The 16,546-nt window shown below is 41.4% G+C and overlaps 8 protein-coding genes across 8 annotated transcripts; 1 reads left to right on the forward strand and 7 right to left on the reverse strand.

Annotated features, from left to right (window-relative positions):
- Positions 1-99: 99 nt before the first annotated feature.
- On the reverse strand, positions 100-336 carry SAMD00019534_121370 (hypothetical protein; the record flags this gene model as incomplete). The annotated part of the gene is made up of 1 exon (XM_012892693.1): positions 100-336. A coding segment is annotated over one exon (237 nt), but the record flags the coding sequence as incomplete, so codon positions are not given.
- A 2,085-nt stretch (positions 337-2,421) lies between these two features.
- On the forward strand, positions 2,422-3,783 carry SAMD00019534_121390 (hypothetical protein; the record flags this gene model as incomplete). Its single annotated transcript, XM_012892694.1, has 2 exons — positions 2,422-2,641; positions 2,756-3,783. The coding sequence occupies 2 exons, from the start codon at positions 2,422-2,424 to the stop codon at positions 3,781-3,783; spliced, it is 1,248 nt and encodes a 415-aa protein (XP_012748148.1).
- A 2,399-nt stretch (positions 3,784-6,182) lies between these two features.
- On the reverse strand, positions 6,183-6,720 carry SAMD00019534_121400 (hypothetical protein; the record flags this gene model as incomplete). Its single annotated transcript, XM_012892695.1, has 2 exons — positions 6,183-6,583; positions 6,660-6,720. The coding sequence occupies 2 exons, from the start codon at positions 6,718-6,720 to the stop codon at positions 6,183-6,185; spliced, it is 462 nt and encodes a 153-aa protein (XP_012748149.1).
- Positions 6,721-6,988: 268 nt separating this feature from the next.
- On the reverse strand, positions 6,989-7,959 carry SAMD00019534_121410 (hypothetical protein; the record flags this gene model as incomplete). Its single annotated transcript, XM_012892696.1, has 3 exons — positions 6,989-7,061; positions 7,132-7,812; positions 7,892-7,959. The coding sequence occupies 3 exons, from the start codon at positions 7,957-7,959 to the stop codon at positions 6,989-6,991; spliced, it is 822 nt and encodes a 273-aa protein (XP_012748150.1).
- Positions 7,960-8,440: 481 nt separating this feature from the next.
- On the reverse strand, positions 8,441-9,547 carry SAMD00019534_121420 (hypothetical protein; the record flags this gene model as incomplete). The annotated part of the gene is made up of 1 exon (XM_012892697.1): positions 8,441-9,547. The coding sequence occupies one exon, from the start codon at positions 9,545-9,547 to the stop codon at positions 8,441-8,443; it is 1,107 nt and encodes a 368-aa protein (XP_012748151.1).
- Positions 9,548-10,811: 1,264 nt separating this feature from the next.
- SAMD00019534_121430 (hypothetical protein) lies at positions 10,812-11,274 on the reverse strand (the record flags this gene model as incomplete). The annotated part of the gene is made up of 3 exons (XM_012892698.1): positions 10,812-10,858; positions 10,915-11,025; positions 11,085-11,274. The coding sequence occupies 3 exons, from the start codon at positions 11,272-11,274 to the stop codon at positions 10,812-10,814; spliced, it is 348 nt and encodes a 115-aa protein (XP_012748152.1).
- Positions 11,275-11,468: 194 nt separating this feature from the next.
- SAMD00019534_121440 (hypothetical protein) lies at positions 11,469-14,119 on the reverse strand (the record flags this gene model as incomplete). The annotated part of the gene is made up of 3 exons (XM_012892699.1): positions 11,469-12,229; positions 12,315-12,554; positions 12,631-14,119. The coding sequence occupies 3 exons, from the start codon at positions 14,117-14,119 to the stop codon at positions 11,469-11,471; spliced, it is 2,490 nt and encodes an 829-aa protein (XP_012748153.1).
- A 1,250-nt stretch (positions 14,120-15,369) lies between these two features.
- SAMD00019534_121450 (hypothetical protein) lies at positions 15,370-16,284 on the reverse strand (the record flags this gene model as incomplete). Its single annotated transcript, XM_012892700.1, has 3 exons — positions 15,370-15,651; positions 15,787-16,030; positions 16,091-16,284. Coding segments are annotated over 3 exons (720 nt in total), but the record flags the coding sequence as incomplete, so codon positions are not given.
- Between the last annotated feature and the right edge of the window lie 262 nt (positions 16,285-16,546).

A 16,546-nucleotide genomic window follows, 5' to 3' on the forward strand; every position in this document is an offset into this window, starting at 1 on the left:
TTTTTCTGTGAATGATTGAATGATTGATTGAGTGTGAGTGAGTGAGTGGGGGGGGGGGGGGCTTTGTGATGGGCGCCAAGGCCTCGATCAAACACTTACAATCAACTCAGAGTCGAATGCACCAACATAGGGGATCTTCTTTAGAGCGTATACTTTATCGACTGATGACTTTTGTTTGACAACAAAGACCTCGCCATATGAGCCATTGCCAACTGTTGACAAAATATCAAAGCTGTTGACATCAATCTTATCACTGCCATCCAATTGATAATTGAAGTCCTCCTCCTGTGGCTCAACGGGTATATTCAATCTATTCTCCAATGATGATATATTCATATTTCTATTCTATGTTTGATTGATTGATTGATTTAGTTGATAGAATGATTGATTGATGGAATGAAGTTAGTTATTTATGATTGATTGGATTGGTTTGGTTTGGACCGGACCACCGGATCAATCAATTGAGGTCAGGTCAGCTCAGCTCATACCTTGTTCAAGTAATGACTCGTTTCGTCAGTGTCGTGTCACGTGATTGGTAGTAGTAGGGGTGTGTGGTAGTGTGGTGGTATCCGAGAGTGGTAAGATGGATGGACGGGATTGGTGGATAGGTGGGTGAGAGTGCTAATGCCGAATGTGTGATTGGTGTGTAGACCGTGAGTGAAAGTGTTTGGTGGTTATAATAAAGTGAGATAAAGGATATATTAAGATATAACTATATATATATAATACTCTTTTCTTTTCTTTTGTTGATGTGTGTTGTTACAAATAATGTAATTGTATAATTGTATAATTGTATATATGTTATATGTATGACCAATCAATCGTTTTCTTATGATGTTATTGTTAATGAATGAATGATGGTTGTTCGTTGGTTGGCGGGTTGTTATTGGTGATATGTTCTGCACCTCGAGGACAGGTCTCGCAATCGTCTTTTGCCTTTGGGTAATGGGGGTATATGGGTGGTTCGTGGGGGGGCCAACAATGCGAGTGGGATGGGATGGATCGAGGACAAGAAGTGTGATGTTGATCAATTCGGCCGTTGGTTGGTTGTGTTTTGTGTTTTTTGTGGTCGTCTCCAAATAAATAATTTTAAAGTTATGAATAAATATTAAAAATTATTATTTTGTTTGATATTCTCTCTTTGATTGATTGAATGATTGTTCGTGTGTGTGTTTTTGATGACTCAGTGTCGACCAGGTGGCATCAGAGTCTATTTATGTCTTGTCTGTTGTGTGTGCGTCTCTATGATGTTCTGGTATTCCCAGGATTACTATAATATCTCTTTCTCTTTACTTCTCCAATAATGAATAATGTATTAAAGTAATTTATGTAACTTTGTCTCTTTCTCTCTCTATTAAATCATAATAAATAACTTAATGACACAATCTATAAACGTTCATTAATAATAACAACTCAACAATGACTGAATGACTGATTAATCAATCAATAAGGTTACTGATCTGCAGATCACGTCAGCCCTTCGCTCTCTTCCTCACACACACTGTACCCATAAAGTGTGCATTCTGTGTAGTGTTCTCAATCGATTCGAACAGTGGGCAGAAGCGTGACCTGACCTAGCCTTCTGGGTCAGTGTTGTGTGTGTGTGTGTGTGTTGTGGGTTAGATTCGTTTAATGAGTGTACACACTTTGATCAATCAAACAATCAAAGTGTTTGTGTGTGTGTGTTTGTATTATTAGATGTAATTGTATCATGATGGATGCAATACGTCAATAATGACGAGAGTCTTTGGTCTCCCTATTCGTTATTACATGTTATGACCTCTACCAACTTCTGTAAATCACCAAGAACATGTGTACATGTACTAATTATCTCTCTTTTGCTGTGTCTTTCATTCTTTCTCTCTTTTGAAAAAGTCCCAGGGTTTGTTTGAATCGAAACAAGGTCAACTCTCTCTTTGAAAGTTCACTTTGACATGATTTGTTTGTACTATTATTATTTGTTATTGGTTGTTTTGATTATCGCTCAGTTCATTGTTGTTGACCAATGAGATTGAGAGAAGGTACCTACCTTTGTCAGTGATCATTAATAACAACAACAATCAAACTATCATTTATATTAATTCAAACAAACTTAAATTCAAATAAAATTGTATTACCACAAGGTAAACATCATTGTTTGTGTCACAGGGTGCGTGTGGAGAGTGAGCGAGGGAGAGGGGAAAGAGTGAGTGCTTGTTTGCTTGTGTGTGTGAGTGAGGAGATACAAAGAGAGAGATAGAATTGAGTGTACTACATTGTAAATGTGAGTCGTGTTATTATTACACATACATACATACAACATTCATACATTCATACGTTCTATTATATTATATTATATTATATTATTATAGATATCTAGATAAAGTTTATAATTGAAACTCATCTAAAGTTTATTAGTTGGCTAGGTTTGGACATTGTTAAATGCATCCATCTTTTAATAATAATAATAATGTATTAAGGCAACAACAACAACAACAGCAGCTACATCAACAACAATTGTATTATCAACAACAACAACAACCTCAGGTACAACAACAACAACAACAACAGCATCAACAACATGACATTCATACAATGAATCACATGTTGAATCAAATGAGTGGACATCACCAACAACAACATCAAATGTCAATACCAAATGGTATTGATCCATTCCAACAACAACAACAACAATATATAAATAATAATAATAATAACTTTACACATCTTCATAATAATCCATCTTATTACAACAATAACAACAATAATATAACAGATGATGTAGTAGTATCACCTACTTCATCTACAACAACATCTACATCATTGGCATCGTCAACATCATCTTCATTGTCATCGTCCAGAAAGAAAGGAACAATCAAAGAGATAGTCGATGAGAATGATCTAGATCAATCGATAAGCGATACAGTCGGCGGTGTACAACTACCAATTAATAGCGATGATGACGAACAACATGAACAACAATGTCAGGGTATTGTACAACATGGTGATGATGATCATCATCTACTTAGTCATCCAATGTTGGGTGAGCCACTACATCATCAACAACATCACGACCTATATATACAACAACAACAACAACCTTTATACAACAACAACAATAATAGTCGACTTCAACAACATCCAGCTCAAGTGATGGCACATGGAAATGATATGTCTCTCGCATGGAATCAACCAAACACTCATCTACATCATCCAATTGGTATGATGCAGCAACAACAAATGCAACAACAGTTACAACATCAACAACAACATCAACAACAACAGTTGGGTGGTACGTACAGCTTCAGCAGTAGCAGCAGTAGTATAAGCAGTATTAGCAGCAGCAGCAGCAGTACAAGTAGCTTCTCATCGAGTATTGTCGGACCGCAACAGGACAGTCTGTTCTACAGCACTTCGTCATCAATGTCCTACGGCAATGGCATGCCGATACAGTTCAGGTCGTCGCAGACACAGGTCAACGGCGCGTTTGTCGAGCAGCACAACATTGCCATCGACGGACAGGACCAGACCGAGAAGATGTCCATCTACCGCGGCATTGGCGATCGAGCGAGGATGGTGCAGCGCGAGCGCAAGAGTGACGGACTGTTCGAGTCGTCCGAGACCGTCAAGAACATCCCGCTGGAACAGGGCGAGCAGTTTGATCATGAGTTTGCTCACAGAGTACCGTTCCAAATGCGAAGTCAGTATGGCAATGGCAGTGTCAATGGCAATGTCAACAACAACAGTGGAGGCACTGGTGGCTTTGGACATCGAATAGACACCTCTTCCGGCACCAACTATTGACGACGCGACGCGACAGCCTTTATATTTATATTATATTTATATATCACTCTCTATTTTAACATCCTTCACAGTCCGCTTGCTGGCCAACCGGACAGTAACTCCTCAAACCTGTACAGTCTAGTGTGATCTGGTCCCGCAGTGGCCTTGCCAAACGTCATTGAAGCAGTCACACATTGTTTGAATCGAGCTCTCTCCAATCTGTTGTGCAATAGACTCTGTTGGCGTATCCAATCGCAGTGTGTGGTGGATGGAGATGATGGTTAGATGACTCCGAGTCTCCCTCCTTCCCTCCTGTAACCATCCATCTACTCACATTCAACCGAGTGTCCAACTTGTAGGCCAGGTAATTGCAAGTGATCATAACGAATAAATCATAGTCCTTGGTCTCGGTGTTGAAGTCTAGTAATCCATTAAGTATTGTCTCTTTGTCTGTTATGTTGGAACTATGAAGGACTTGTAGCAAGTCCTTTAGATGTGCCTTGAATTCATTGGATTGAGTTGAGTTGACATTGATATAAGGACATCTGAACCATGTTATGTAGTCAACAAGTATACCAGTATCATTATCATCATTGTTCTGAACAGGTGGTGTAGTAAGTAATAGTTGAATGGAGAGGTGGATGTACTTGATAAATAATACATTGAGTCGCCATATGTCTGCCAATATCCTGCGACATTGATGTCCATCCTTCTGTTGAGTCAACAACATATGTCTGTTGTTATTCAGACCATCAATGAACATTGACAACTCCTTTGTTGTTTGGAATCTATGTTGATCCATACTCTGATAGATCATCACAAGTTGTTTAAGGTGATGGGGATAGTACTATGACATACATTTATTAGTGATGGATGGAGAGTGGATGGAGGATCGATGGATGTACATACATGGAAGTTACTAAGGTAGTTGGATAACAATGATCGTTGTTGTATGAATAAGTTGTTTAGATTACAGATTGAGTCTAGGATGTGGAAAGAGTGACATTGAGTCCAAATGTCGACCATGTATTCAATAACCAAGTTGAACATATAAGGGTGTTCGATTAGGCATTGAATGATTCCAATGTCATTGAATTGATCCATCATTGATTGTTGTTGTTGTTGTAATACAATGTCATTGATCTAAATGAAGGTGATTAGTATCATCATGCTGATTCAAGAGTGTCCTAATTCACTTACATGTTTGAACAATAGACTTGGTACTCTATTCCATATCATGATCCTTTGATTGATAGTCAGTTTGGGTATGTTGTAGAGTTTGCTAATGAGTTGAAGATATGATGATGATGTGGATGAGGACTCCAGTACCCAACCAAGTGTTGTATCATCAATATCTTGTAGAGTGTCTCCACTACCTTGTATCAATTCCATATACTTGATCAATTGATTGGCATTATTATCTGATCTATTTGTTGGTTTAATACCATTGTTCCAGACTTGCAAGTGATGTCTTGTCTCCTCACGTAATAAGTTCAACATCTCATTGTTTAGTACATCGCTAGATACTCCAAGTGAGTCTGGGATGACCAATCCATGAGTGACGTTGCTGGTGCTGCTGTACAGTCTTCCATGAAGAACCTTTGTTGACCAAACACGTATCCTATTGTGCGCCAGTATGTCAGTCATTGCCATGTGATGAGTGTTTGTTTGAAGATGATATATCTTACTGTGTTGCAACTCTCTCACTACTGCTACTGCTACGACTACTAGTACTGGATTCAGTTGTTGCTTTGGTGTAGAATAGTAGTAGAAGGTTTGATATGATCGAGGATAGTTTGGACAATATGGATGGGTTTGGATTGGTAGTTGGAGGTGTCAAGGGAGATATACTAAGTGCGGACTGCTTCGAGAGATTAGTGAGCAATAAACCAAGTTGTTGGTATTGCTCCACAATACTATCCAATGGCATTTGTTCAATAGTCTGCTGACATTAGAGAAGGTGGATAGTCAGGTCATTCAATCATTCAATCAATCATTTTCAAACAATAACATACTTGACTAACGTCAATAAGAAGTTGATATAACTCATTCAAGTCACCTGAATCATCACTTAATGCATTGTAATTGCTCTGTGATGTCTTAACATGCCACTCAAGTATCTGTTGTTGGTGTATCTGTTGTTTCTGCGACATGATTAGAATGAATGATAGAGACGACATCATGTTTTTAAGTATGTGTTGCCGACAAGACAAAGATGAAGACACGATGATGACAATGAGTAATAGTAATATATGCTACATTGGGCGTTTGTTTACTCCCTATTCGGTTGTTGGTATCAATGCACCCCGCTGGCAAGCTGGCAAGCTGGCAGGCGGCGTGGCTGTGATCGATGAATGAATGAATGAATAGAGTCGAGCATGTTCTTGCTCACTCACAAACTCACTTCACTCACTCACTAATCACTTGCTACCAGGTACGGGTACTGCTGCGCTTGATTGTGGTGGCTGAGCGACACCTGGTTGTAGTTGCTGTTGTTGCTGGGCGGCGATGAGCGCTGGTGGCTGTGTATTGGCATAGAGGTAGTCAAGTATATTGGTGATGTTTTGCATATCGTTCTCGATTGATCTGGACCAGTTCTCGACGTCGCCAATCTCCTTGAGTGCTGTGTTGAAGTGATCGATCAGTGACAGCCATTGATTCGTCTGCTTTGAGAACTTTGCCGTATTCACCTGCAATGTCCTTGCCTCTGTCTCCAACTTCTTCTGATTAGCAAACACGCATGCCACTCCCTGATTAACACTATCCATTAATCCATTCGTTACTGCTCCTATAGATGTAATTGCTTCTTTTCTCAATGTCTCTGTTTGTTTGATTGATTGAATGAATGAGTGGATGTCATTGAATGAGTGTGTCAATCGATTGACATGTTAACATACCATTCTCATCTTTGATCTTGTTGACATGACCTTGATGTTCCTTTACAAGCTTGGTTAACATCTTTTATGTATCTGTATCTTTATTTGTATCTCGCTAACTCAAAGTAGAAGAAGAAAAAGTATCTGGAATCTTCAAAATCATTCAATTTCAATCTTTTGTCAAGTCTTGTTTCACGCTCATTCATCCATTTATTTTTTGAAGATAGAGATAGATACAAGTGATAAGAGTAGTATTAATACAATTGATATTGATGATGATGGTCGGAGGATTGAAGATAGAGACGATGTTGAACATGCAGGGAATGGTAATCCAATGTTTCCACATGTCTTTACATCATGGTATGAAGCAGGTGTACATTTGTTTCGACAGAGAAGATCACCGCAATACTTAAACAGACAACTCTGTGAAGAGTATCCTCCATTGTAGTTGGTCTGACACTTGTTCCTCACCGCACAATTGGCAACATCATACATCGATTGTGCACATGATCCATCCAGTTTGATATCCATTGCACATTGTCTGTTGGACATGTCGTTGGTCGGACAGACGCATGTCTGTGAGTAGGTACATGTGTCATCATCTGGCGAGTACTCACATCTTGTACCATTGCCTTGTTGCGACACTGGTGACAGCGAAGGTATCTGACAGGTCATGTTATAATAGTCATTTCCCATGCATAGCAGACCTTGCCCTGGGTCACAGTCAACGGCGAGCACGGTGCCGTTGAATGGTTGGGACACGTCGTATGGAAAGCATGGTGCGCCAAGTCCACGTGAGCCAATTGTGAGACATGCCGTTGTGTTCCTCGTTGTCGTGTTGTACGTGCACACCAGACCAATGTCGCAGCCATAGTTGTTGATAAGGTCACACTCTGCATTGAGTGGCAGTGTTGGTATACATGTGCTGTTGCCCAGTGTCGCGTTCCTTTTGCAGAACGTGCCAAATGGACAGTCCTCGGATGAGACACAGTAAGTGTCGGCTTTGAGATGACACTTGCCATCATAACACTCCAACCTTGGTGTGGCACATGATGCCGAGGTCCTACATGTCTCGCCTGCCGTCGCATACTTTATGTAGTGACACGATCCATTACCTGATGGACCAAAGGGGCCCAAACATTGCAATGTATATCCACATGTTTCTTCATAATATCTTGGATGAGGCGAACATGATTCACCATGTCCAAGCTGTCTAACACAGTAGTCATCCTTCAAGTTTGGATTATACAAACAAACAGATCCAGTCAAACACTGGGATGTTGACCATTTCGACCTGTCCAAGTGATTGATGGATTGGCATAAGTGTGAGCGAGTCAAGTGACCATTGAATGATAATGGTAGTTGGGATACTAACGAGTTACACTTGGCACCGATTAAGTCACATGTTTTGAAACTGTTTGGTCCACATGGTTGAGCAGAGGTGTACAACAACGTCAATGTTAGGAATACTAAGGTAAATAATAACTTGTTATTCATTATGAATACATTTGATTGATTGATTGAATGATTTAGTGAGAGATGGATTGATATTGATTGATTGATTCGAAAAAGATATTAATAGATAGCTGACGTGGACTCGCCTCATTATTGATCAAGTATTGCCAACTTTGGCTGATTTTGTGAAGGGGTGGGCAGTGCCTTCACAATTCTGTGTAATGGGCATCCAAAAAGAAGATATTATTTTATTTGATTATTATTATTCTATTATTATGGATGTTTATAACTATTACCTTGGAACCATTCCAATCAATCAATCAATCATGCATGAACTTGGACTTAAGTTACATGAGGACACAATCACTTTGTTTTGGTTGTTCGGTACCGGAAAGATGTTTGATTATTGTGGCCATGTCAATTAATCCACAGTCGAGCATGTCTTCGTTGTGACTTAGGAACACATCTGATGAGAGTCTCATCAAGTTGAGCCTTCCACCGCGATTGTTTTGAAGAGTTAGGTGGACAATTGTTGAGGGCAACTTCTTAAAGAATGTGATGTAATCCGCTGACTGATTACTGATTGTTGTCCAGACCAATGATCGTAGTGACAGTGGTAGTACCTTGAGATTGAATTCATTGATGTAATCATAGAGACTCAGCTCTGTCAATGATGTTGGTAGTACTCCACTTCCAATCTCATGTTCATAGCCATACAAAGAGAATGATGTGATTGAGTCTGGCAACATGCCTTTCTTGAGCCTGAACTTGCTGTCCTCATCCAGCCACAGTTCAAGCTTGGTGAGACCCTTTGGAAAGGCGGTGATCGTCGCTGAAAACAGTGCAGACACCAAGTGATCAATAGTGTTTGGTAGTGAAGACAGGTCGATCACAATGTTCTCATCATCATCATCATCACTTGAGTTGCGTGATAGGTTCAGCTTGCGAATTGATGGGTATGTTTGTGATGTTATTGCCGAGACATTGACAACATCAGTAACATCCAATGAGGTGATGTTGGGATATGTGTTCCTGGCGAAACGATGTAGATTGGGCGCAGTCAGGAGCACCGATTTCAGAGGTGCATGTACCACTGCATGTCCATATTGTGGTGGCAGTCTCAGGTCTGTCAGACTTGATGGTAGGATACCCAGTGGGTGATTGAAGAGCTGACCAGGGAGGACGTCATCATCAGCATCCTCGACATCCTCTAGTCTGACAAAGAGAAGTGATTTGATTGTTTGAGGTAGCACACCATTGTCCAAAGGATGATTGTACCTCAGTCCCAACTCCAGCGTCTCCAGGGAAGCGGGTAGTGCTCGAGACCTGATTGGATGTGTGGAATTATAAACCAGATTCTTCAATGTAGTTGGTAATGTACCAGGTGTAATAGATTGATTGAATGAATGTCCCAAGTCGAGATAGACCAAACCGGGAGGTAGGTCCCCATCCATGATTGGTCTGTTATATCGACAAAGTCGTAAACTCTTTAGATTGCTTGGCAAAATACCAGCCAGTGAGCCATTGTATTTAGTGAGTGTTAGACCACTTAATGTCTTTGGAAACACAGTTGATACCAATGTATCAGATGTGAGTGATGTAGGCATACTCGCCAAATCATTGATAATGATATTCTTGTAATGTTTCAATGAATATCTATTACTTTGTACTGAAGTTGATATCAATGTACTGCTACTTGTCATGTGATCATTGTTGAAGTACAAGTATCCATCTCTTTGTTCATGCAGTCTTTTAGAGACCAATGACAACACCAATCGATCTGAATTGTTATCCAGATTAGACACAAGATGTCTCAATATAATGTTGGGTAATGTATCCATCTTTCCTACGTCTTCTTCATTTATCTCTATGTTTTGTTTGTTTGAAACAAATGTCTTTTTGTATGTTGCTATTCATGGTTTTGATTGGACTGGACACGATAGAGTGATCACAAAAGATGTTTGATCTTATATAATATCTAGATATCATTGTAATAAGGATCATTGACCACGTTTATCATTTTTACTTATTATTCAGGATTAGGTCAGATGAATGTTGTAACCAAGAGATAAAGGAAAGAAATTGGAAAGTTGTAGATTCAAAAGTCATTTGATTAGTTGGAAGTTCATGCGCTGTTGTATCTTTTTATGTTGTTCATTTATTAATGAGGTATGATTGTAGTTATGTGCTTCACCAGGCCCATGTGATCACATAGTGGCAGCAAGGGCTTGAGTGTATGTTAGTATTGAATCTGTAAGCCATACGGGCACTAACATGTTGACAATGGAAAATGGTGTTTTATTTTATTTCCCATAGCAAAAGCTGAAGTTGGGGACATTGTCCCAATGTCAACTTCACCAAAATTGAAGTGTTTATGGAAGAGAGGAGTTTGTCTCCGTCAAGAATTTGTTTCTTCCAGTTTGAGGTGTGATGATGGTGGAAAGGAGTGATTGTGCAGGATATAGGTTGAGATCCTGTTTGGATATGACACCATGCTTGGGATGGTGGTGATGCTGAAAGATGGCACATTCTAAAGTGACACCGTGGTACTGTTGGAATGTAAGTTGAATGCTTATTGATGGCTCTAGAATTGTACTTACAGTGATGTGAACAACATAAAAAGATGACTATTTGCTCCCAGAACTTTGGGAGACACTAAAGCTCAGAGCAACTCCGGAGACAATTGCCGCGTCATGACGCCTGAGCACACGTGACGCATCAATAAATCTCAGTAGAGTACCGATGCGTCTTGCGCAACCGCAGAGCTATGGATGAAGGTTAGTTGTATATTCGCCACAATCGGTTCTCGGAGCATACATACCATTGAATGTCTCATCATCTTCAACTGTGACGAGTTGTTCTTCATTATTATACCTTATCCATAATTTTTGGTTGACTGCCAGTTGTTGTGATCCTTTTGGGGCAGCAGGGGCTTGAGTGTGTATGTTAGTATTGAAGACATTGCGCCGAAACAATATTTTTTGTACTTACTATTGATCAACTTGTTGAGATATGCAGCCAACGGATCAGGATCATCCTCACTGGGGGCTGTTGCAACGGCATTCACTATGAACGGTGCCTTGTTTTCATTATCTTCTAGGAAATTGATGCACTTCTTCTTCTCAGGGGTGAGGGAGGACCTATTGATTGCCTCGATGGCCTTGGTGACAGGGTCGGTCATATTGAATGTACAGATAAGTAAAGAGAGATAAGTGATGAGTGTGTTGAGTAGTTAGTGCCAACTTCACTTCTTGTAAAATAAAAAAAAAAAATAATAATAATAATAATTGAATTTGTTTGTTGTTATGAGCTCATGTGAATCAATGGACAAGGATGGTAGATGGGAGTTGAAGGAAATGTAATGCCAACCATTGTTTATGGTTGCTCATTCATCTCAATATCTTCATTACTAATTGGTGGACCATTGACTGATGTTGCGTTACTACTGCCACCGCCACTCAATCCACCACTGCCACTGCTGAGTACCTTGGGCTTGAGGAATTTGAGATAGAATACCATTCCAGCGACGCCAGTCGATACTATTAGTCCTCCAGCGACCACCACTGGAATCATGAACTTGTTGGCCTTCCAGAATGAGGGGAGATTGGCTTTGATCGATCCACGTGGCACCATGATGCTTGGTATAGGGTTGGGCTTGCAGACCACATAGCTGGGCGGACACAGCAGTGACAGACCGAGCACTTGGAGGTTGGAGTTCTTGTCGCGATCCTGGATCGCGCCGCCATCCTTTGGGCAGTCAATGTAACAGTCTCCCAGTTTAACTTGGAGCGTGTTTCCATTGCATCTCGTCTTGAAACACCATGGCAGATCGAATGTGGCGTTGGTGATGGTGAAGCATCGGCTGCTGTCATCATCCGGACCTGATTGTCCTTTGTTGTTGGTGCTGCTGTGGCTGGCGCACAGCGACGCTTGGAAGGGGTCGCGTGCCTTTGACGAGCTAATGAATGGACAAAAGTCAGTGTTGGGTGGGCCGCCCAACGATTGGTTGGCAAAGTGTTGGAAGTAGGGCGGGATGATGGTATTGTTGTAGTATAGCAAGTTACAATGTCCAATGCCCCTGGCATCAGGAGTGCACTTTCTCTGTGTAATTTGTTGGTGGCTCCAAATGGTGGCTGCTGTTGTGCAGTTTGTTAGGTACTCGTGAACATGTACATGTGATTGATTGATTGAGTATATGTCGCGACACCAAGGGATACATACGCTTTGTTGTGTTACAGAAGTATCCCTTCTCGGCTCCCTTGTTCCATTTCTCGCATCGTTCTGTTAGGAATTGACATCCCTCTTCTTGTCCCCACTTGATCTCTTGGGTCATGCTGGTGTCCACGACGTACCATCCCATGTCCTGCAACAGTGACACAGTCAACAGTGAGAGTATATTCTTTGGATCATCCTGCGATGTCATCATCTCAGTGTATGCAGTCCTGGACTCCCAATGTGCGCCTAAATTGATTGAAAAATGATTGATTGAGTGAGTGAATGATTGAATGATCGATCGGCTGAAAGTGAATCAACTTACACAATGGATTGAGAGTGCCGACACCCTGGGATTCAATGTCAGAGAGACATTCGGTCTCAAGCTCGACACCATCACAGGTGGGACAGTTGTAGTAGTCTCGCGCTGATTGGACAAGCCTGGGAGTGGAGAGTTTGGTCACATTCTTTTGGCTAAACACGCCTCGTGGGTTGACACCGCCAAGCAGTGTTTGGGTGACTGGATTGGAGTGTGGAACTCCATTGTGATCCAGGTAGCTGCGGTAGAGATTGGGAGAGAATCCAAGCACGTGAATCATTTCGTGCAGAGTGATTTGAACGGCCTGGGTAAGTGCGCCCTGCGACTTGAACTGGCTGAGTTTGTTCAACTGTTGTGGGGCCAGGTTAATGTAGCCGGCCAGCGGTCGTCCAAACACTGGACGGCCGTAGCTCTCAGTGTCCACGTCAAAGTTACACGGGATGCCAAAGGCGATGACCTCCGTGTTGGGCATTGGCCGCGCCGTCACATAGATGAGCAGGTCGGTGTTTGGCACGCCATTCTCAATGACGTCCTGCGGGATAACGATGCCATTGCCGTCGCCACATTGATTGTTCGTCAGGCTCAGTATGCGAGGGTTGAGCCGCAGTGGCGTCTTGCGTGTCGGTATATATATCAGCTGCTGTATGATCTCGGCGGCCACTGGCAGCGCGTCGTTCAGGAGGAAGCGTTGAAGACGCGGGTTGACAATGTCGTCCGCCGTGCAGCGGATGAAGCAGTTCCAGGCGACTTTGTGGATTCGGCAATCCACAGGTGACTTTCGATTAACGTCACCAAATGTAATAATGTCATTGACCTTGTGGCAATCCCTTGGAGGTAGCGGTGGGCGCTGCGGGCCTCCACCTCCACCACCGCCTCCACCACCCTGTGATTGGTTGGGGCTCATGTATGTGTAGTCGAGCTTGATGCGCATCCGGCTCCAACCGGGGTAGTCCAGTGGTGGCCTTGGTGGCGGGGTAGTCGAGTTGGTGGGGTTGTCATCATCGCTGTCACTGTCACTGTCACTGTCATCGTCGTGCGGGTGACTGCCGTTGCCATGTCCACCATGCCAAGTCCATTTGCGATTCCTTGCATAGTTGATCTCATTATATAACAATCGAGAGACGTTGAAGCAAGATGTAAGGTTGGACACTGGGAAGCCCGAAGTTGTTGATGTGGCCGAAGTGGCTGCGGCGGAGGATATTGAAACCGCAGCAGTTATAGCCGATGATGGCCTTGTGGTAGTCGATGTTGTAGTCGATGTGGACGTGGTTGTAGGTGTTGATGTTGGGACGCGAGTGGTCACTGTGACGGGAGCGGTTGTGACTGAGTCTCCAAAATGATCGATTGCCAATGTTTCACGTTGAAGGAATGGTGATGACACCAATGGAATGAACAACTCCTCTGATGAAGATGAGAATGTACTACTGACACTGTCTGAGTCCTGAGCAGGTTCAATTAGCACCTGTTGTATATCAGCCATGAATGAAGATGACATTGCATCATGACGACACTTGAACAAGTCATAATTCTTATTTCTCCAATTAGTATACAGTGTATCATCGTTGTCTTCATCACTGTCATCGTCGTCGTCGTCATGATGACCATCGTCTTTGTCCTTGTCTTTATCTTTGTATGATTGTCTAAGTAGTATTGACTCTCTTTGTACACGTCTATTATATGCTTGTTGTATTAACTGTGTTATCTTGTCATTGACATTGTGATGATGTGTATGTGTTGGTTCAGGCAATGACAATAACATCACCAACAGTATCCACATGATAACAAGTAGACATGATCCATTCCTTATTAGATACATTGGTTGATAGTGTGATTGATTGATTGATTGATATATAATATAGCAACAAAAGGTGATGTATAATACAATATTGATTGATTGATTGAATATTAATAAATAGGTGAAGTTGTTGATGTTGATGTGAATGAGTTGGAGTTGTTGGAGTTGTTGGAGTTGGTTATGTTGTTGATGTTGTTACAATGTTGTTGTTGGACCTATCCATATGTGAGATCTTTGTTGTTATCTGTTGACCTGGAATGAATGAAATAGAGATAAAGATAAAATGAGATAGAGATAGAATGTTTGTTTGTTTGATTGAATAGTGTCAAAATGAGAGATACACGAAAATGAAAGTTGGACAAAGGTATCAATCACCTCACTTTGTGATTGATTATTATTGTAATTGAATGAATGGAGGACCAGGAAGGACTTTGATTACTTCGTGGTCCCACACATAAAGACAGGTTCACATTCACCCCCAAAACACCTGGCAACTGATGCAAAGGTTAGGCTTTCTCTCTATCTTTTTGTGCATTGTCCTGCACGAAAGTGGTGGAAGTCAGTCTTGGACACCAAAAAAACTCGCAAAATCATCCAAGCCCTTGTACAAAAGAGTCGAGTGTGTGCGTAGTGGATGGGTCACACACATGCCGCATCTGATACCTTCGGTGACACGAACGGTCTGGGGATGGGATTGATCCAAAGTGGAGTGTATGATTGGATAATCATGGAAGAAGCAACGGAAGTAGAGTCAACCTATTGATCGATTTCATTTTGTGTGAGTGAGTGAGTGGGATGGGTTTGATCGATTGATTGGTGAAGGTTTCGCCAGAGTTGACATGTACGACATTGAATGATGGATGGTGTAATGATGTTCATGTGCATGTTCCTGTCGTGTGAAGTTACTTTATATCTTTATGTCTTATTATCTCTCTTCCCAAGGACTACCCTGATGATGATGTTGAAGATGATGGTTTGGTGGCAAAGTAAACATAGTTGATCTGTTGTATACCTTTGCCTTTGGTGGATGTGACGTTTAACTGTTCGGTTGTGAGTTGCCATTCGGTATCCTCGTCCATGTAAAAGTATGGTTCAGCACATGTATTGCGACTGACACACATCATAAATCCACCAGGCTTCAACACTCTATACATCTCTCTCAACAATCTCTTCACCATCTCATTCTCTCCAATCTCTACGTCCAACGTTGACAACAATGCGTCCACAGTTCCCTACATTCATTCATAGTTTGATTGATTGATTGATTGATTGATTGATTGATTGATTGATGGGATAGTTCCAGGTGAGTGATTGATGAGTGATCAGTGTTTGTGGAATAGTTCCAGATGAGTGATCAAACAACGTACTTTATCAATTATACCATCAAAGTGATGATCTGGAAGCTTGGTGTCGGTTGCGTCCATTACTTGGTATTGAAGACAATGTTTGATTCTTGTGTTGCCACTACGATCTTGTCGTGTGATCATTCGTTCGATTGCATTGTTACAAACATCAATGTTGAGTATGGATGTGTCAAGTAGACGATGCTCTGGCATGTCCAACAACAACTCTTCAGCCAACAAACTATTACCACAACCAACATGTAATAGTCTGTATTGCCACGGCTGTTGTTGATGTTGTTGATGTTGCTTTGACTTTAAACATGTTGCCAGATCCTCATCATTTATACGTTTGAGTAGTCTTTCTCTTATATGTTGATATGTGACGTACCATTCATAAGTATCGCCACTGCCCTCTCCAGTCTCATAGAACTCCTCCCAAAAGTCATATGAAGCAGGACTCAATGTTTCATCCTCTACATATATCTCTTTCTTTCTCCCTGATCCTTTTCTAGACATTGTTATATATATAAGTATGTATTATTTGTATGTATGATTGATTGTTTACTCTACCCTTGGTCAAAGTATAAACGATCAGTCGTCTGTCGGCACCCCCACTCAATCACACACACACACACTACACTCGAGTTCCGAACAATCCAAGTCAATAATATCTGATAACGATCAATCATTCTAGCATTATTTGTTACAATCATATATAACTATAAAGATAACTTAAAGGAATCGATATCCCCCAACAAATCAAACATTATTCGTTTCCCGATTT

The sequence above is a fragment of the Acytostelium subglobosum genome (assembly GCF_000787575.1).
Source record: "Acytostelium subglobosum LB1 DNA, scaffold: scaffold38, whole genome shotgun sequence".
Taxonomy (NCBI): domain Eukaryota; phylum Evosea; class Eumycetozoa; order Acytosteliales; family Acytosteliaceae; genus Acytostelium; species Acytostelium subglobosum.